This window comes from Halichondria panicea, chromosome 12 (assembly GCF_963675165.1).
Source record: "Halichondria panicea chromosome 12, odHalPani1.1, whole genome shotgun sequence".
In the NCBI taxonomy this organism is placed as follows: Eukaryota; Metazoa; Porifera; class Demospongiae; order Suberitida; family Halichondriidae; genus Halichondria; species Halichondria panicea.
The window spans coordinates 1776860-1797189 of record NC_087388.1 but is presented as its reverse complement, the minus strand read 5'-3'; the positions used below and the strand labels follow the sequence as shown (position 1 = coordinate 1797189).

Sequence of the window (20330 nt, the reverse complement as noted above, 5' to 3'; positions counted from 1 at the left end):
GTAGGAATACGATCAAGATAACGATGCAGCTCTCAGTTAAAAAACTGTGTTGATCAATGTTGCTTACCATTTTCAATGTATATACGAGTTAAATGTGTTGTGTTTGTAATGAGTGCTGAATAGTAACGAGTGCTGCAAGCTGCGCTGTGCTAATTATACCTCTCGCCATGTTTTGTTTCGCTCATGAATGTTATAGAAGAGGCAATTATAGTTTGCTTTGTATATATGTATGACGGTATATCGAACTAAAAAATGCAAACATTGCTAGGATTGGCCAGTAGAAACAAGAAATTCGGTGAGTGCATAACTCAATCCGTTACAATGTCATTCATATGACAGGGCTATAGAGCCACCATGCAGTCAGGTTTTGACCTGAGACCACTTTTTAGGCAATGGTCATGGAATAATAGGTGTCTAAAGAATAATTGGCCATAAAACCAATTTATGTCCATTTTTGGTAAAGATCATTAAATATAAGTTTTGCATAACGTTCTCATCAAAAAATGGCTATAAAAGTGAATAAAAATCAATCTTGTGTCAGTTAGCATGCTGTAATTAATTTATCAGAAAAACACAAACATTCATGAGTAAGCACCATAAAACATGCTACTAAGAGAGGATGGATTTCAGTGTTTTCTTATCTTCTGCAGTGAGAATAGATGGAAATTGTATGTTAAAATTCACTATTAAATCACCGCGGCAGCCAGGTTTACTCGAAAGAGGCATTCCATGACCACATAGTTTCCACACAAACTTTGGTGAAACAATTTCTTTGATGTCCAGAGTCTTTACTGTCTTGTCAATGCAAGGAACAGTTATAGTTACACCACATAGCGCATCTTTAAGCGAAATTTTAGAAGTGAATTTCAGGTCATTTCCATTTCGTGTGAAATGGTGGTGTGGTTTTTCTTTTATTGTGAAAACAATGTCTGCTGGTATCCTTCCTGGATATTGGTCTCCTTGTTTCTGATATCTTATCTTGGTACCTTCCTTCCAACCTGGCTTTACAACAACTTCTTCTACTTTTTCCTGTTTTTGAGCTTCCACACGACGATAACACCGTACGAGATATTTTCATCTTTTTTGTGCAGCCTAGAAATAATTCTTCCATTGTTACGTACAAGTCGTGGTTGACTTCTTTGTCTTGTTTTGGATTGAAGTTCATTTCTTCAAAGGCTCTACTACCAAACAAACCATTATCACCTTCAGAGAAACTTGATCCACCAAACACGTTCCCAAACGAAACAGATCCACCGAACATTTGTGAGAACATCTCAAGAGGGTTGCCATTAAAGTTGTGTCGTAACTTAGCTAGGTCTGGACTCACCGCTAAGTTACCAACTCAGTACTGGTTTACAGTTGACAGTTTAATAGAGACTAAAAACATTGAGAACACACGTACATAAATAGTACACATAGAACAGGAAGTAAACTAAACCACAACATTCCTCCTTCCTTTAGTGAGGACTCACAAAATTAACTAATGACAAAAATCATCCAACTAATGACAAAACAATACCAATAAAATACCAGTTTCCAATCAATAACTACCATTTAGGTTCATATCGATCCACAGTCTTACGGTTACGCTTAGGGTATACTTTAATCGCAGTTGCAGGTTTTGAGACAACACCTTGACTAGGGACGTCGACAGGTGGTTCTACACCAACTTCAGGTGACGGGGAGCTGTTTCCAGGAGTACTATCAGCTTGAGGTGCATACGGTGTGGTCAATTCGTCAGGAAGAATTGCATTCGGAATAGGGACCTCTTCTGGCTCGGTAGGTTCGTCTACTGTTCGGTTCCGAACCTGGTCCACATGACACCTTCGCACTTGACCATTCTGCATCTTCGCTCGAAACGATACTGGTCCTGTCTTTTCCTGTATCACACCCGGTAACCAACGATTTCCTGACTGGTAATTTCTGACATACACCAGATCTCCGGGCTCAAAACTTCTTTCGCGAGCACGGTTGTCGTGTTGTTTCACCTGTTTTGCTTGTTGACGTTCAACTCTCTCTGCTGTGTTCGGTTTAAGCAGATCTAGACGAGATCGTGGTCGACGACCTAACAAAAGTTCACTTGGGGATTGTCCAGTGGTTGACTGTGCAGTTAACCTGTAAGCAAATAACACCGTTGCAAGTCTACTGCGCATCGAACCTTTTGTTTCCTTCTTAAGTCCCTTCTTAACTACTTGCACTGCTCGTTCAGCCAGGCCATTTGTAGAGGGGTGATAAGGGGCAGACAGAATTTGGTTGATACCATTTTTCTTCAGGAATCCTTTGAATTCTGCACTAGTGAAACATGTGCCATTGTCAGACACAACACACTCTGGTAGGCCAAATTGAGAAAACAAAAACCGTAGTTCTTCGATCACTACTCGGGATGTCGAGCCAGATGTTGGAATTGCTTCAATCCATTTTGAATGGGCATCAATGACAATCAAAAACATTTGTCCGTGAATGGGACCAGCATAATCGATATGCAATCTGGCCCACGGGCGTGTAGGCCAAGCCCAAGGATGGAGTGGGGCAACAGGTGGTTTTGACTGTTGTTGTTGACAGGGAATGCAATCTTGTACCGTCTCTTCGACGTCTTTCGAAATACCAGGCCACCACACATACATACGCGATAGTCCTTTCATGCGAGTGGTGCCAGGATGTCCTTCGTGCAGTTGTACGAGCACATCACCTCGGTAGGTCTTGGGTACCACCACACGATTTCCCCACAGCAAGCAACCATCATGTACTGAAAGTTCTTCTCGTCGCTCATAAAAGGGCATTAGACTGGTTTCCATGGCGGAACGGTGTGGCCATCCTTGTTGCACATACTGGTGAATAGTAGAGAGTTCTGGGTCTCGTCTGGTAGCCTCTTTGATATGTGCAGCCGTGATCGGTGAGGAATCGAGATGTTCCAGTAAGAGCACCAGTTCTGGTGGTGTTCAGTCATCAGGAACAGTGTCAGTTAAGGGCAGACGACTCAAAGCATCTGCATTACCGTGAGCTGTAGTGTTTCAGAACTTCAGCTCGTACTCGTACATCGACAGTGCCAATGACCATCGACGAATCCTTGCGGAGGCTTGTAATGAGGTTGGTTTCTGTCCACTCAGCAGGCTCAATAACGGTTTGTGATCCGTAATTAGAGTGAATTTTCGACCAAATAGGTATGCATAGAATTTCTTTACTCCGAAAACACAGGACAGTCCTTCCTTTTCAAGCTGCGAGTAATTTCTTTCAGCCGAATTCAAAGTCCTAGAAGCATAGGCTATCGGTCTCTCGGTACCATCAGGCATTTGGTGAGCAAGTACGGCTCCAATTCCGTATGCAGAGGCATCGCAGGCCAGAACAATAGGTAATTGGGGGTTGTAATGAGCTAACAGATTTGTTGATGTCAGCAGCTGTTTCGACCTGTTAAAAGCAAGTTCTTGCTCAGATGACCATTCCCATGGCACATCTTTGTTTAACAGCTTGTACAATGGTGTTAAGCGAGTGGCTAGATTCGGTAGGAACTTCCCATAATAAGAAATCAATCCAATGTAGGACCTCAGTTCCGTCACATTGGTAGGGGTAGGTGCTTGCTGGACAGCACGGACTTTCTCAGGTAAGGGTCGGATACCCTTAGCGTCAACCAGGTGACCCAAAAACTCGACAGATGGAGCCATGAACGTGCACTTGCCTCGTTTGGCTCGCAAACCAGCTTCGGATAGGCGTTTCAACACTTCCTCGAGTGATTTCAGGTTCTCCGCTTCGGTTGCACTAGAGATCAAAATGTCGTCCAAATACACCACTACCCCAGCAATACCCTGTAGCAGGGTCTCCATGGTCTTCTGAAAAATGCCAGGGGCTGATGACACTCCAAAAGGTAATCTCGTGTATTGGAACAACCCTTTTAGGGTGTTGATTACCACATAGTTCTGAGATTGGGTGTCAAGCTTTAACTGTTGATAAGCTTGTGTCAGATCTAATTTAGTAAAGATCTTTCCGTCAGCCAGGGTTGCAAATAAATCTTCCACCTTCAGCAGGGGGTAACGATGGAGTTTAGAAACGGGGTTAACTGTCATTCGGAAATCGCCACATATTCTCACACTCGTTCGATCACTCTTTAACACTGCCACAATTGGTGCGGCCCATTCAGCATAGTCCACGGGCTTCAGAGTGCCTTCCTGAACCAGCCTCTCCAGTTCCTCTTCAACTTTCGTTCGCATAGCATATGGAAGACGTCTGGCTTTGTTAAAACGGGGAACAGCATCAGCGTCCACTACAAGGGAGGCTTCTTGTCCCTGGTACGTACCCAGTCCTTTCTGGAACACATCGGGGTACTTGGCCAGTAAGTCCTGTAAACCTGGAGCTTGGGTATAGTGAATGTTAGACCAATTCAACTTAATAGCATTTAGCCAGTTCCTGCCAAACAACAAAGGTCCATTCCCTTGAACAACAACAAGAGGTAAGGTCACCTTTTTGTTATCATACACAACCTCAACATCAAAACTTCCCATTACTACAAGGGGTTCCTTTGAGTAGGTCTGTAAGTTGATATCAGATGGGTCTAAGCTCCTCCCTGGCCACAACTGTTTGTACTGTGACTCTGATACTAGAGATACTGAGGCACCTGTGTCTAGTTCCATACACACAGTAGTACCCTCTATACTCACGGGTACTTTTATTGGGGGCTGGTAGATCCTGTGGATTCCTCCAACTTCTTCTACCATCAGCAGGAAGTCTTCGTCATCTGATTCTCCAGACTCTCTTGCTTGGTTTATTCCAGCCCTTTTCTTATACTTGTCATGTCGGGGGAACTTCTTCGGGTTTGGGCGTCCCTTGGCAGCTCGACACATCTTTTGCAAGTGTCCCACTTTATGACATCCTCTACACACAAAGTCCTTGTACGGGCAGTCATTGCCACTGTGACTCGTCTTGCCACATCGATAACACTTCGAGTTAGTTTTAATCGGTTTCGGCGTCTGTTTCTGGACGTAATGTACTCCTTCTTTATGGGATTCGCTTCCCATCTCACGAAGGTTCTTCTCTGCAGTCTCAGAACCTTGAGCAATCTGAATAGCCGTAGCCAATGTCAGCTCTCGTTCTGCTAGCAGCTTCTTCTGTATGTAGGTGTCCTTGACTCCCCACACTAGCCTGTCACGTAGCACTTTGTCCAATGCAGCACCGTAATTACAAAATTCGGCTAGCTTCCTCAGCACAGCTACATAGTCAGCAATAGACTCTCCTTCTTTCTTCGCTCTAGAGTTGAATCGGAAACGTTGCATGACTTCGGTAGGCCTCGGACTGTAGTGTGCAGTAAGCACTTCCACCAGCTCCTCAAATGTTTTCTCTGCAGGCCTTGCTGGTGCAATTAGACTTCGCAGCAGATTGTAGGCACTACGGCCCACTACTGCGAGAAAGGTAGCTCTCTTCTTCACAGCACTACCATCTCCAGTGATATCGTTCGCAACAAAAAACTGTTCGAGTCTCTCCACATACTGCGGCCATTCCTCCAACGCTGGATCGAATTGCTCGAGGTGCCCAAGCAGTAGCCTCGTTCCCAGGCCTTACTTTTTCTTGCTGTTGTCACTGTTCATCCATAAATCACAAGAAAGTCATAGTGAGGCAGCAAAGAAAGAAATGGGCGTACAGTTAAGAAAAAGTAAGGCCTGGTTTGGGAAATCGCGTGATCCACAAGGATTTTTATGAACGTGGGCGATATGTAGCCCACAATCGTGACGTAAGGTATTCTCCCACGCATTCAGAGTTAATAAAACTGTACTGAGACAACCACCCAAGCTGTGCTGCAAGTCAGATCAGAGAACCAGCGTGGCCAGCTCTGGTGGCAGTAGCTACCTGCTATATGATAATGATGACTAAGCTATTCTTGATCTATACTAGCATGTAGAAAGACACAAGAAAAGGTAATAGTCTGATAGAATCTGAACACACAATCTAGACTAGTAGATCATCTAGCTAAGCCTAAGGTATATAGCTAGCTATAGTGCTTGCAAACTTCCAGTTCCAAGTCCATGTCCAGCTTGCTGCAGGCAAAGTTTTATTAGTCATAGATATCTGCGTGGGCAGTCCAACATCTCTAGCTCAGCATGCCCACGCTCATTTTCACCCTTCTACCACCCTTCTACCCTCACGCGACTTCCCGATACAGGCTCTCCTTTTTCCTAACTCTACGTCTATTTCTTTCTTTATTCCTCCAATTAATACCGTATTTTATCTCATTGAACGATTAAGACAGTATTTTATCTTATTGAACGATCGTGATAACCCTTTCCTTGCCATTCGTGAAATCTGGAACAGGAGCGTCTTTAGGTCGATCAATTAGTGTGGATCCGGCCTCACCACGCCTCCAAGTCATTCTATTAGTCTAGATCCGGCTAGCAATTCTAGCTGGGACTCCCAGTTCTAGCTCCTTTTGTTTAGCGTGTCAGAGACTGGGAGAAGATGATTGGCACTCCCTGGCTCCTTTGGATGTACAGCTGTCCAGATCCCTAGAACATACCCTCCATTCTGACGAGTTATCAGTGCATAGGGTGCTTACTAGATTCTTGCCAGCCAGTACAGTTCAAGCTACACACAGCACCGCTCAACTATTCTCTACCCCATTATCTAGCTAAATCTGGTCCAACTAGACAGCAGACACAGCTAGTTAATTCAGTAAAGCCAGGGGTAGCCCTACTTCTACGGTTGTTCAGTACCCACGGTAACAATTCCTCTGGGCTGGGCTAACTAGTTGAGCCACGCCTCCCAATTCTCAAGGCTAGGTACATGTCTCTGTCTAGCTGCTTCTTCAGCTTCTTGCTCAGTTTTGTGGCTTAGAGAAAGGCCAGCTACTCAGGGGGAAGAGTCCAGATGAAAGTCTGGCAGCCAGGTGACGTCCAAACGGTCAGTTATTCTTTCCACCAACTTTTTAATCTAGTCTAGTCCTGCTTGCACTGCTACTACTACTGCTGCCTACTGCTGCTACTCTTCCTAGCTAGTCAAAGGTTTCTTTTTTTTTTTTTTTTTTTTTTATAACTACATATGCACAAAGAGACATCAAAGCTTACATCAAAGGACACAGATTTTTAGCCTACTTGACTGATAAGGCGGTTACCTAGACTACAGTTTGTTTGTCAGGGAGGAGCTCACATACAACTTCATCTAATTCATCATAACGATTCCTTACCCATTGTTGTAATTTCTACAACAGATTGCCAAGGAAAGAGATAAAGAACAGAAAAAGGAGAGCCTGTGTAGAGGCTACCCAAGCAGTCCTGTAGCCATCATAGAGTTCTAACTCCTCGTCGCCAATTTATGTCGTAACTTAGCTAGGTCTGGACTCACCGCTAAGTTACCAACTCAGTACTGGTTTACAGTTGACAGTTTAATAGAGACTAAAAACATTGAGAACACACGTACATAAATAGTACACATAGAACAGGAAGTAAACTAAACCACAACAAGTTGTATTCAGCACTTTCACCTCCACCATGTTTCAGTACATTCTCTCCAAACTTGTCAAAGACATCTTTCTTCTTTGCTGAAGAAGTAATGAGTAGGAATAATCGTAAGGAATACGCATCTCATGTACATGCCAAGGTAAGCATACCGTACTAAGGCGACACTAAAAAGTAACGAGTGCTATCGGTGCAGTGTAGCCAGTTATATTTTTACTTACGATCACTGAGAACTTCATAACTTTCAGCTATTTCTTTGAATTTGTTCTCTGCTCCTGGATCTTTGTTTTTGTCAGGATGATACTTTAGTGCCATCTTTTTGTAAGCTTTCTTAATTTCATCTTGTGATGCCCCTCGAGATATACCAAGTATGCTGTAATAGTCTTTTCCCATGACTTCAGATGATTCTTCTTCGATGTTTTACTGTTTTAGAAACGATTTGCGCTTGTAATATACAAGTACCTGTTACAAAAAGAAACTAACCATTAGAAACAGTGAAAAACCATTTATTAACATTACGTAAAGGTTATATCACGTGATTCAGACAGCGCTATACAGTGCAGTAAAGTGAATGAGTGTTCATTGGTGTGTATGTGTCTGTGAGTGTTCACTAGTGTCAGCCAGTGATCATGGGTGTATGCCAGTGTTTACTAGTGTCTGTCAGTGTATGCCAGTGTCGATGGGTGTCTGTGAGTGTTCGCTGGTGTCTGTGAGTGTTCGCTGGTGTCTGTGAGTGTTCACTGGTGTCTGCCAGTGATCATGGGTGTCTGTGAGTGTTCGCTGGTGTCTGCTAGTGTTCGCTGGTGTCTGCGAGTGTTCTCTAGTGTCTGTGAGTGTTCGCTGGTGTCTGCGAGTGTTCTCTAGTGTCTGTGAGTGTTCACTGGTGTCTGCCAGTGATCATGGGTGTCTGTGAGTGTTCGCTGGTGTCTGTGAGTGTTCGCTGGTGTCCGTGAGTGTTCACTGGTGTCTGCCAGTGATCATGGGTGTCTGTGAGTGTTCGCTGGTGTCTGCTAGTGTTCGCTGGTGTCTGCGAGTGTTCTCTAGTGTCTGCGAGTGTTCGCTGGTGTCTGCGAGTGTTCTCTAGTGTCTCTGAGTGTTCGCTGGTGTCTGTGAGTGTTCACTGGTGTCTGCCAGTGATCATGGGTGTCTGTGAGTGTTTGCTGGTGTCTGCGAGTGTTTGCTAGTGTCTGTGAGTGTTCGCTGGTGTCCGTGAGTGTCCACTGGTGTCTGCCAGTGATCATGGGTGTCTGTGAGTGTTCGCTGGTGTCTGCGAGTGTTCGCTAGTGTCTGTGAGTGTTCGCTGGTGTCTGCAAGTGAGTGAGAGTGTCTGCCAGTGTCTATGAGTTTTCCTGGGTGTCTATGAGTGTTCACTGGTGTCTGCTAGTGTCCCTCGATGTCTGTGAGTGTTCCCTGGTGTCTGTGAGTGAGTGAGAGTGTTTGTTAGTGTTCCTGAGTGTCTGCCAGTGATCATGGGTGTATGCCAGTGTTCGCTGGTGTCTGCGAGTGAGTGAGAGTGTTTGCGAGTGTTCCTGAGTGTCTGCCAGTGATCATGGGTGTATGCCAGTGTTCGCTGGTGTCTGCAAGTGAGTGAGAGTGTCTGCCAGTGTCTATGAGTGTTCCTGGGTGTCTGTGAGTGTTCACTGGTGTCTGCTAGTGTCCCTCGATGTCTGTGAGTGTTCCCTGGTGTCTGCGAGTGAGTGAGAGTGTTTGTTAGTGTTCCTGAGTGTCTGCCAGTGATCATGGGTGTATGCCATGCAGTGTTCGCTGGTGTCTGCGAGTGAGTGAGAGTGTTTGTTATAGTGTTCCTGAGTGTCTGCCAGTGATCATGGGTGTATACCAGTGTTCGCTGGTGTCTGCGAGTGAGTGAGAGTGTTTGCGAGTGTTCCTGAGTGTCTGCCAGTGATCATGGGTGTATGCCAGTGTTCGCTGGTGTCTGCGAGTGAGTGAGAGTGTTTGCGAGTGTTCCTGAGTGTCTGCCAGTGATCATGGGTGTATGCCAATGTTTGCTGGTGTCTGCAAGTGAATGAGAGTGTCTGCCAGTGTCTATGAGTGTTCCTGGGTGTCTGTGAGTGTTCACTGGTGTTTTTGAGTGAGTGACAGTGTATTCTAGTATCCCTAGTGTCCCTCGGTATCTGAGAGTGTCTGCAAGTGTTCCAAGGTGTCTGTGAGTTCCTGCATGCATTTCTGCGACTGAGTGAGAGTGTCTCAGTGTCCGTGTTAATCAATACAGAGAGACAGTACATATAGTATATACATTTAATTAAATCTATTCTCTCTTTACTAACATTACAGGTTGCAAGTCTATGGCACTGTAGTGACTTAATCCCCGATCGAGGACCGCAGAGTGTGGAGGACCGCAGAGTATGGCTGTCCATCACAAAGTTACTGAAAAATCCTTAAGACTGTAATTGTCAATAACATTTATGTCATAATTATTTAATATGATGATGTGTATATATACATAATTAGATCTATCTATACTATCAACAAAAATGACAAAATTCTAAGTCACCACGTTTGCTACTACAAGTTGTATGTATCCAGATATCACACCCACAGCATTCAACCCATTCATTGAAGTCACATTCAGAGTTACCGTCATCTTCCTTAAAACAAATACCGCAAAACTTAACTTCAATTGTGGCTAGTTCATTGCTGATGGATACCTGCTCTTCTGCAGTTGGTTTACTCCATCTACTTGATGTACTTGCTTTTTTCTGTCTTGTTGAGTAAAACCTCTGTTGCTTCTCATGGTGCTTATTTGCTGCATACTTCCTTGTAGGTTGCAGCGTAACATTTTCACTTGAAATCGAAGCTTTAAGTAGAGATAGAGTTGATTTCAATTGTTTGTTAGCGGCTCTCTTTGCAGCTATGTTCGATATACTCGGAATAATCTGCTGTATTTCCCTGCAAGTAGTGACAAGCGATTCTGTAAGAAATTTGTTGTCTGAATTTGTTCTTTCCAAATATTGAGGAAATGTTGTGGAGTATTCCTCATTGTCAGACTGATTGAGTGTATCACCCGTAGATTGCTCATCAGATTGTTCTGTACAACTGAGTTGTTGCTGCATGTGCATGTGCACTAAGTGCACATGTTTGCAGGCTGTACTATGCAATATGCTATCAAGGCATGTGCATGAATACATGTGCATACACACTCCACAGTGGGAACACTTGAGTGGACAAGAAGAGCATGCTTGTGGCGAAGACTTTTTGATAGTATAGCTGCTCTGGCCTTGTGCTGATTTTATGGTCCAGTGATCTTGCGATATTGATGTCACAGTAGTGCACTCACTCACTTTCTCTGCACTTGTGTGCCTCTTGTTCACTTCTGAAATCTTGTGAGTGAGCTTTCCCTTCTCAGTCTTGATGAGTCGTTCAAATGCTTTGTCTCTGGCCAATTTCAGAAGAACGTTCAAAAGTGCATCTACTCTCCTATTTTGTTTTTGCTGAAAGTAAACAGTTTTTACAAGACGGTGGAAAGCTTCTATGTGCATGTTCGTATTTACACTTGTGTAGCATCTTGCATAAGTTGCCCATTGGCTTGTACGATTACAGTAATTTTTCTGAAAGTATTCCAGGAACAAATGCTGTTTCTTTTCCTTCAAAAAACTTAGAAATTGTTGTAGTTTTTTGTTAAATTCTGCTAATGTTGTTTCATGTAGTAACACCAATAAATAGCGATAAATTTCTGGTTGAAGGTCGCTAGATACCTTCTCACGTATAGCTCCCCTCCAAGTTTTGTCTAAGTGCCATCTACACAACAGTTTTTGTGTTCGAGAGTTACGCCCGAATTGATTTTGCCAAGCGGTAAAGTATTGTGGTGCATCATCAGTCATGAAAACCAAAGGTTCAATCATGCCAACTTGACATTTTATTGCCTCATAGAATGCCTCAATAACTGCTCCAGTTTCGTGGTTGCTTATCAAGTAAGCAACTGGTATCCCCTCGCCAAACTCGTCAATCACCATGATCGTGTTTAGTAAAAAATCATACTGATTAGTAGAGTGTGTAGAATCTATGCATATTGCGTTCTTCCCAAACGTTGATAGCATATCGCATTGGAATTTTGTCTGAATGCATAGGGCAAAATCATCTCTGCTAAATGCAGAAGTTGTTCCGATAGCCACATCTTCTACTCCCTGCATTTTATACAAAAGCACAGGAGAGTACTCAGAACAGTGAAGCTCTTGTACCCATGCATTTACACTCTGGGAGTCATTTAGGTGTTTCTGTACTCCATCTACACAAAATTGCTTCTCAATGTTGTGGATATCTTGCTTACTTATGAGATGTTCTCTTCCTAGTGTTTTCGGAGATACATTGTCTCGTATCTGATCCAATATCTTATCAGATTGGATTCCATCTTGAAGCTTTGTGGCAATAGAAACTCTCACATCATTCGGAAGGCGGAGGTGTCCAATATTAACTTCGTGAGAATGGCTGGTGCAATATTGTATAGACACGGTACCGTCAGTAACACATTTGGTCATTTTAATATATGCTGTGCAATGTTCCACCAGTTTGCAGGTACCCTGTGATTTCATAACACGTTTGCCATTTGATCGTGAGCAAAAATGTCCCTGTCTGTTGCAGTAATAGTAAGTATACTCAGTGCTTTTTGTTCGCTTTGTTCCACACGACTGTACAAATGAGGACTGTGTTTGCCTTTCTTCTTTACTTTTCCATTCATGAAATGCTGCAACGTCACTGAAAGAATCGTGTTTTATCAGAACATTTTCTTTATGACTTGTCCCCATATGAGTGGATAGACTTGATATAGTTTTGAACCTACAGGTCCCAAAAACTTCAGTTGAAATGAGACTAAACGTAATAATTATCACAAAAAAAGAATTTTGAACAAACATCCCCACAAAAAGCTCTTAATATGGAATGCACCTTATAATAGCCTCATCACATTATAGAGCGGCAACCCCATCACATTTTGTTGATGTTGCAAAACTAAGTAAATAATGATGAACACGTGACTATATATAACAATAGATCCGTATAATTATAGACTCACTCCGTATACATTTAAATATTAGGTCTACAATAATTAGTTCATATACCTTTTTTCGCAGAATTGGCATTGTAAATAGTCATCACTATTATCTCGATGCTTGTCCTTAATGTGTCTGGAGAGACCAGTTTGGAAGGCATAGCTGGAGTTACAAACTGAGCAAAGGAATTTCTTTCGCCGGGGAGTGTCACTTGCATCTATGCTTGCACTGAGGCTGCTTGAATTGCTCTCTTGGGATTGGTTGAGAAGAGAGGCACTAGTGGCACTAGTAGAGGCACTCTCACTGCTCTGTTGGGGGGATCACATGCATGGGATTGATTGAGACTAGTTTGGAAGTTGATGAGGGATAGAGTCACTTACACTGAGTCTTAAACTGCTCTGTTGGGATTGGTTGAGGAGAGAGGCACTAGTAGAGGCACTCGCACTGCTTTGTTGGGCACTAGTAGAGGCACTCGCACTGCTTTGTTGGGCACTAGTAGAGGCACTCGCACTGCTCTGTTGGGAGGATTGGGATGTAGTGTGAAAGTTGAGGAGAGAGTCACTTGCATCACTGCTCTGCATGTTGTAATACCTCTTAAACGACTTTCAACTTGACTATCAACTTGACTCTTGCATGAAATCAATTCACCGGCTATCTCCCGCACAAAAAACAAATTGTATAGTATTCCCACAGGAATTTCAGGAAGTGGAAGGAAACGCATGCGCAAGAGGCACTAGGCATGCAGATTGCAAGGATTTAGTTGTTACAAGATAGCTAGTTGTTGACATTTCATTCGGATTTCGTGCTATATTTGCTACTCCTTTGCCAAGTTTCTATTACTTGTGTGTCAGTGTGTCTATTTGCTATGGACTTTGATGGTGATGATGAACAATCGGCTTTCGACTCCAGTAGTCATGCCTCACTACTTGACTCCCCCTCCTTTGTCTCATTCTCGTCTGCTAGTCAAGCTGGTAGTCAACAGTATGAAGATACTAAGGTAATTTACACTATCATGGTATTATGAATGTAAGTACATCATGTATAATTATAATTTTATGCATGTGTGTAACTGCATGTGTGTTCTAATTATGCTACATAAAACACGACACGACTATAAATATTACTTGAGGTTATGAGTTTGTTGCTTCATTGATGTGATTGCAGGTGCAAGCAAAAGTGTCCTTTTTCAATGATTGGGAGAAAGGGGTATCGGGCACCATTACATCAAAGGGGGTGAAACACATCCTGAACGATTTTGCTATGAAGCTGTTGTACATCGCTGAGGCTGGTACCAACACTGGCTATTTCGTCCTTGTAAAAAGGGAACAAGATGCTGAAGAAAACCTAAGCAGGTGTGTTACTTGTAGTAGATAATGTGTACAAATCTGAAATGCATGCATGTATATAGACTAGGATATACCTTTGCTTTAAATTGTAATTCCCTATAGACTAAGTAATTAGCTATAGTGGCCAGTGGTTGGTTTGCTCTATCAGTTGAGAAGAACACACCCTTGACCTGCTACTCAGTGTGGTTCTTGTGGTCTGTTCACTGAAACGTCACACTACACCTTGTGGCAGGGGGTGTAAGCCTCCGGTTAGCTTAGCTATAGATCAGACAGACAGAGGTTCAGGTAACAACAATCGGAATCAGTATACACACAGTCTGACAGAGACACACAAAAGTCATGCTATTTACAGACAACTAGAAAAGTTTCTAGAACCTAATACAGAACTAAGGTCAGGCAACTAAAGCTATCACTAGAACTAACAAGGTATAGCTATCTAAAACCATAGTTACATTTAGTACAAGTGTTAATGTCCTTTCCACAGACCTTTCCCTCACAGCAACTTTAAAAGAGTACCTGCATGGTGTTGAGGTGTACCATGCACTTTTAAGGTATTAAGCTTGCATTATGCTCAATGCTCCAGGGTAATTAATTAACCTTTGTGGTATAGTGTGTTCAACCTGTATTGATATAGGTGGTGTTGAGGTGTACCACCTTTAAGGTATTAAGCTTGCATTATGCTCCATGCAGGGTTAACCTTTGTGGTATAGTGTGCAACCTGTATTGATAGTCACTGTAATGTGTAATGTTTTTCCTTTTTTCAGGGAATGTTTTTTCACAGCCAGTTCTCTAAATGCAAAGAACAAGTTTATTGATCAAATAAACTACTCCTTCGGACCTGGAGCGATGTCCTGCGGTTTTGAGTCAAATAACCATGTGGCATTCTTTGTGCAGTTTCTGAAACGCAATGTTCAAGGTGGTCTACAAACCAAGAAAGCAGTAATGGTGTCTGGTCAACAACAATCCGGAATTTTTGCGATGAATTCAAAATGCTTTCTAGATTCAAATGGAGAGGAAGTAGCGGAAGTATCCAATCCTCATGTCTGGTTGAAGAGAGAGTCAATAATGGAGAGTGACAAGATTATGATGGATGATGTGACAGCTGTTGTCCGGAAACCACTGAGCCTTTCCAGTGCTGTCGATTTCTTCCTTAATTTGAAGAAGTGTCTCAATCATAATCTTATTCCTGGGTTGTTGGTTGTATCAGGTGCTGTGATGTCCTTCCACTACCGTACAGTCATAGACAAGTACGGTGGTTGTGCTGTTACGGTTGCGACAGGAGAATCAGGGACTGGCAAATCGACTGCTATAAAGGCAGCACTTGCACTCTTTGGTTGTGCTCATAATGGAATTTGTTCCAAGGGGACGAATGCTGGAATGCTAGAGCGATCTTCCAGATCCACCTTGCCGTATGGCATAGACGATCCTACCAAAAGTAGGGGGTCACGGTCGAACCAGTTGGATTTAGGGGAGCTGTGTATCGACCTCTACAATGGGCAGAAAACTATAAATCTGAGAAGCGGTGCACGCAAGCCATTCAGCATTCCCATTGTCGCTACAAACTTTGGAGCAGACGAGATGGACAGGTGGGTGCCAATTGTTTTATTATAGTTGCAGGCATGCACTGTTATTATTAATTGTCGTCATTATAGTAAATGCATGCAGTGTCATGCACTCTTGGTTATACAACAGCTATTTACACTATATATACACTATATATACATGCAGAGTGCTATCCAGAGTACTCCTGATCCCATTTGAGCTCCCCTCTTGTGGGCCAGTAACGGCAGAGGAATGCACTGTGTACGGGGATTTCCAGAGAGCTTGTGAAAGTGGGAAGTACTCATCCCTTGTCGGATGGATCATCAGACAGGGTAAGACAATGCTGGAAAGTGGTGAAGAGAGAATTCAGGAGATCAGGGAAGACCTCCAGGGAAGTGAGTCCCACTCTATGGTCTCCCGTAATGTTTTGAGCTGGGCAATCTCCTTCTACTTTCTGGAGAAGGTATATATATATATGTTACACGTGCATTTGTAAGAATTTTAGCAATGTACTGGCATGCATGGCCCTTTTTAATTTATTACGTGTCTGTTAATCATCATGTATATGCAGTTTATCAACATGGTGTACGAAAGTGATACAAATGAGCTGCAGAAAGAAGAGGATGGTGATGAAGAATGCAACAAGGTACTTTCTAATCTGTTATAAGTTGTAGGTGCGGTTTAAAATTAGAACACATGCATCATTGTCAGCCTGCGTGGATACTTAATGATAAAAATATGCATGCATGGTATATACTTGTGCCGTACTCCAGTATTATTCATGCAGGCCGAGTGTGTTAGTACTATTGTTGCTGAGGCGATGCACTTCATTGTACACAAAGCATCAAAAAGAGTTCAATCAACAACAGCCAAATCACAAACTTCGTGCTCAGCCTCAAGTTTCTTCGAAACAGTGCAGAGCATCTGCTTGGTCACAGCTACACTGCAAAAACACGAGGTATGCACATGCATGCACGAGTTATAAATGTATTATGCATGCATGCATGTATATAGGCTCCAAGTATAGCTGTGGTATATCTTCTATATTATCGTACATGCTGTTGACCAATTAATGAGATCCATTAAAATATGCAATTGAAGGGACTATAATTATATCTATATAATTATTATTATTTTTGTGCATATATGCATTACATTTTTGTCATATAGGTTTTGGCATTCATGAGGAGTTCTACTCTAGAAAGGCGTCCAGTTGTGGTCATGTGGATGAGCAGAGTAAATGAGCTGGTTCACATTGATGAGGATTTTAGTCTCACTATCAGGAGATTAAAATTAGGCAGGGGTGGTATCAAGAGGCCTCTCCTCAAGCTTGGTTGTACAGACACGGCCTTTCAACCAAACAAAAACACTGTAAGGAGGAGCTGCTTGGCTATTTTTGTTGATGATAAAAGATGGCCACCAAAACTTGTCAAACAACTAAAGATTGGTATGTTATCTGACTGTTACATATACAATACACTTGATATAATTATAATTATGTGCATGACATTATTCTGCATGTTATATACCAGTAATAATATACACTTTTTTTGTTTTTATATAGCTGTGACTACAACTCCCAGCACTCCTGCTGTGGCTGCGACTGTGCACGTGAATACCACTCCTGTTGTATCCTCTGTCACCACTCCTGCCGTATCCTCTGTCACCACTCCTGCTGTAGCTGCAACTGTGCACGTGATTACCACTCCTGCCGTATCCTCCATCACCACTCCTGCTGTAGCTGCAACTGTGCACGTGATTACCACTCCTGCCGTATTCTCCGTCACCACTCCTGCCGTATCCTCCGTCACCACTCCTGCTGTAGCTGCAACTGTGCACGCGAATACCACTCCTGTCGTATCCTCCGTCACCACTCCTGCCGTATCCTCCGTCACCACTCCTGCTGTAGCTGCAACTGTGCACGTGAATACCACTCCTGTCGTATCCTCTGTCACCACTTCTGCTGTGGCCACTCCTTTGCCTAGCGATGTGATCATATCTCCAAGTTCCACTTCTGCTGTGGCCACTCCTTTGCCTAGCGATGTGATCATATCTCCAAGTTCTAGTGCCAAACTGGGCAAACATTCTCGCGAGTTGGCTTTACACGACAGTCTTTCGGATTTCTTTCATCCAAAGTCAACAACAAGAGACAGAGTGAAACGAAAATTGTGAACTGCTCATTGTGAACTGAACTGACTAAACTAAACTATACTCTATAGTGCATTAATTGCTTACTACTGGATTCATATTTGTCCATTCTTGATTCTATAGTTACATTGTGGACACATGCATTCATAATCATAGTCTAGACGTAGTTGGTTGGACTCCGCCCATGCAACTTGTCTAGGCGTAGGGCATGCACTTCACTGACTGAACTAGATACTATAAGTACATATACAATTGCTGACACTCTTATTCACTCGCAGTCACCAGGGAACATGCACTCACAGACTCTCTCATGCGGACACCGAGACACTCACAGACACCGAGGGACACTAGCAGACACCAGGGAACACTCATGCACAGACACCGAGGGACACTAGCAGACTCCAGTGAACTCTCATAGACACCAAAGGACACTAGGGAACACTCAAAGACACTAGCAAACACCCATGATCACTGGCAGACACCAGCGAACACTCACAGACACACATCGACACTGGCAAACACCAGCGAACACTTGCAGACACTCTCACTCACTTAAAGACACCAGCGACACTCACAGACTCCAGCGAACACTGGCAGACACCCATTATCACTGGCAGACACCAGCGAACACTCACAGACACACATCGACACTGGCAAACACCAGCGAACACTTGCAGACACTCTCACTCACTTAAAGACACCAGCGACACTCACAGACACCAGCGAACACTCGCAGACACCAGCGAACACTCACAGACACCAGAGAACACTGGCAGGCACCCATGATCACTGGCAGACACCCGCGAACACTCACAGACACTCATGATCACTTGCAGACACCAGGGAACACTCACGGACACCAGTGAGCACTCGCAGACACTAGCGAACACTCGCAGACACCAGCGAACACTCACAGACACCCATGATCACTGGCAGACACCAGTGAACACTCACGGACACCAGCGAACACTCACAGACACTAGGGAACACTCGCAGACACCAGCGAACACTCGCAGACACCAGCGAACACTCACAGACACCAGCGAACACTGGCAGGCACCCATGATCACTGGCAGACACCCGCGAACACTCACAGACACTCATGATCACTTGCAGACACCAGCGAACACTCACAGACACCCATGATCACTGGCAGACACCTGCGAACACTCGCAGACACCAGCGAACACTCACAGACACCAGCGAACACTCACAGACACTAGAGAATACTGGCAGACACCCATGATCACTGGCAGACACCAGAGAACACTCACAGACACTCATGATCACTTGCAGACACCAGGGAACACTCACGGACACCAGCGAACACTGGCAGACACCAGCGAACACTCACAGACACCCATAATCACTGGCAGACACCTGCGAACACTCGCAGACACCAGCGGACACTCACAGACACCAGAGAATACTGGCAGACACCCATGATCACTGGCAGACACCAGAGAACACTCACAGGCACTCCTGAGACACCCATGATCACTGGCAGACACCCGCGAACACTCACAGACACTGGCAGACACCAGCGAACACTCACAGACACCCATAGACACTGACATACACTGACAGACACTAGTAAACACTGGCAGACACCCATGATCACTGGCAGACACCCATGATCACTGGCAGACACTCATGATCACTGGCAGACACCCATGATCACTGGCAGACACCAGCAAACACTCACAGACACTGGCAGACACCAGCGAACACTCATGGACACCCATGAACACTGGCAGACACCCGCGAACACTCACAGACACTCATGATCACTTGCAGACACCAGGGAACACTCAGGGACACCAGGGAACACTGGCAGACACCAGAGAACACTAGCAGACACCAGCGAACACTCACAGACACCCATGATCACTGGCAGACACCCATGATCACTGGCAGACACCAGTGAACACTCACGGACACCAGCGAACACTCGCAGACACCAGCGAACACTCGCAGACACCCATGATCACTCACAGACACCCATGATCACTGGCAGACACCAGCGAACACTCACGGACACCCATGATCACTGGCATACACCCATGATCACTGGCATACACTGACACACACTAGTAAACACTGGCATACACCCATGATCACTGGCTGACACTAGTGAACACTCACAGACACATACACACCAATGAACACTCTCTAGCTCTCATGCATTTCACGTACTTTACTGCACTGTATAGCGCTGTGTGGATCACGTGATATAACCTTTACGTAACGTTAATAAATGGTTTTTCACTGTTTCTAACGGTTAGTCAAAAAGAAACTTCTACTAAGTGCCTCAGCTTTCGGAGTAGTTCTGGAAAGAGGTTAGTTGGGCGGAGCCCGACCGTCCCTGACGGGAGGTCGGGTTGCAAGCCTATCTGGGATTTGTTCTAGCGCCACTATAGTGGCGCCCTATCAGATTGCAGCATTTTTCACGTGGCTTGGTTACACTTCCGCTTGCATCTAGTTGCAAAACCGCATGCAGTATTGCTGTGCCATCCTGTGGTTTACAACGTCATCAAGTCGGTTAACACCCACCTGAGAATAATAATATTCATAGCAGTACTACATAATGCGCAGAACAAATTCCAGATAGGCTTGCAACCCGACCTCCCGTCAGGGACGGTCGGGCTCCGCCCAACTAGAAAGAGGTCGTATGCTTCTGGAAGGTTCTTGCTGAACTTGGTGAAGGTCGCCTTATTAGAAAGTTATTATTGTTTTTTAGTAAGTGCTGACTTCAGCATTATACATTGTCAACACTAGCCTCGAATCCAGGCCAATTAAAATATAGGCCTGCACATGCGCAAACTGAATTAGCTAGCTTTGCTACATTAATTTAGATC

At 44.1% G+C, this 20330-nt stretch overlaps 4 protein-coding genes across 4 annotated transcripts; 1 reads left to right on the top strand and 3 right to left on the bottom strand.

Moving 5' to 3' along the window:
- Nucleotides 1-474: 474 nt before the first annotated feature.
- On the bottom strand, nt 475-20184 carry LOC135344800 (dnaJ homolog subfamily B member 1-like). The gene is given in 6 exon segments (XM_064542095.1): nt 475-1042; nt 1044-1299; nt 7445-7516; nt 7655-7913; nt 19771-19811; nt 20139-20184. Coding segments are annotated over 4 exon segments (933 nt in total). The 5' UTR covers nt 7827-7913; nt 19771-19811; nt 20139-20184; the 3' UTR covers nt 475-609.
- LOC135344794 (uncharacterized protein K02A2.6-like) lies at nt 1367-2795 on the bottom strand. Its single transcript, XM_064542090.1, has one exon. It carries the CDS (start codon nt 2793-2795, stop codon nt 1548-1550), a length of 1248 nt encoding a protein of 415 aa, XP_064398160.1. The 3' UTR covers nt 1367-1547.
- LOC135344781 (uncharacterized) lies at nt 8874-13024 on the bottom strand. The gene is made up of 3 exons (XM_064542075.1): nt 12817-13024; nt 12506-12744; nt 8874-12224 (listed from the first exon to the last, which is right to left on the bottom strand). Exons 1-3 carry the CDS (start codon nt 13015-13017, stop codon nt 9917-9919), a joined length of 2748 nt encoding a protein of 915 aa, XP_064398145.1. The 5' UTR covers nt 13018-13024; the 3' UTR covers nt 8874-9916.
- LOC135344784 (uncharacterized) lies at nt 12954-19635 on the top strand. The gene is made up of 8 exons (XM_064542079.1): nt 12954-13433; nt 13601-13788; nt 14547-15368; nt 15511-15787; nt 15896-15970; nt 16112-16282; nt 16495-16771; nt 16889-19635. Exons 1-8 carry the CDS (start codon nt 13302-13304, stop codon nt 17494-17496), a joined length of 2550 nt encoding a protein of 849 aa, XP_064398149.1. The 5' UTR covers nt 12954-13301; the 3' UTR covers nt 17497-19635.
- Nucleotides 20185-20330: the final 146 nt, after the last annotated feature.

What these genes read in the sequence shown, in the direction of transcription:
- LOC135344794 (XM_064542090.1), bottom strand. Translation starts at nt 2,795, where the DNA reads ATGGAAACCAGTCTAATGCCCTTTTATGAGCGACGAGAAGAACTTTCA.
- LOC135344781 (XM_064542075.1), bottom strand. Translation starts at nt 13,017, where the DNA reads ATGCAGAGCAGTGATGCAAGTGACTCTCTCCTCAACTTTCACACTACA. An exon ending in AGAGCAGTTTAAGACTCAGT is followed by an intron (nt 12,745 to 12,816) that starts GTAAGTGACTCT and finishes TCCCCCCAACAG; the next exon opens with AGCAGTGAGAGTGCCTCTAC. An exon ending in TGCCAATTCTGCGAAAAAAG is followed by an intron (nt 12,225 to 12,505) that starts GTATATGAACTA and finishes TGGGACCTGTAG; the next exon opens with GTTCAAAACTATATCAAGTC.
- LOC135344784 (XM_064542079.1), top strand. Translation starts at nt 13,302, where the DNA reads ATGGACTTTGATGGTGATGATGAACAATCGGCTTTCGACTCCAGTAGT. An exon ending in GCTGAAGAAAACCTAAGCAG is followed by an intron (nt 13,789 to 14,546) that starts GTGTGTTACTTG and finishes TCCTTTTTTCAG; the next exon opens with GGAATGTTTTTTCACAGCCA. An exon ending in GTGATGAAGAATGCAACAAG is followed by an intron (nt 15,971 to 16,111) that starts GTACTTTCTAAT and finishes TTATTCATGCAG; the next exon opens with GCCGAGTGTGTTAGTACTAT.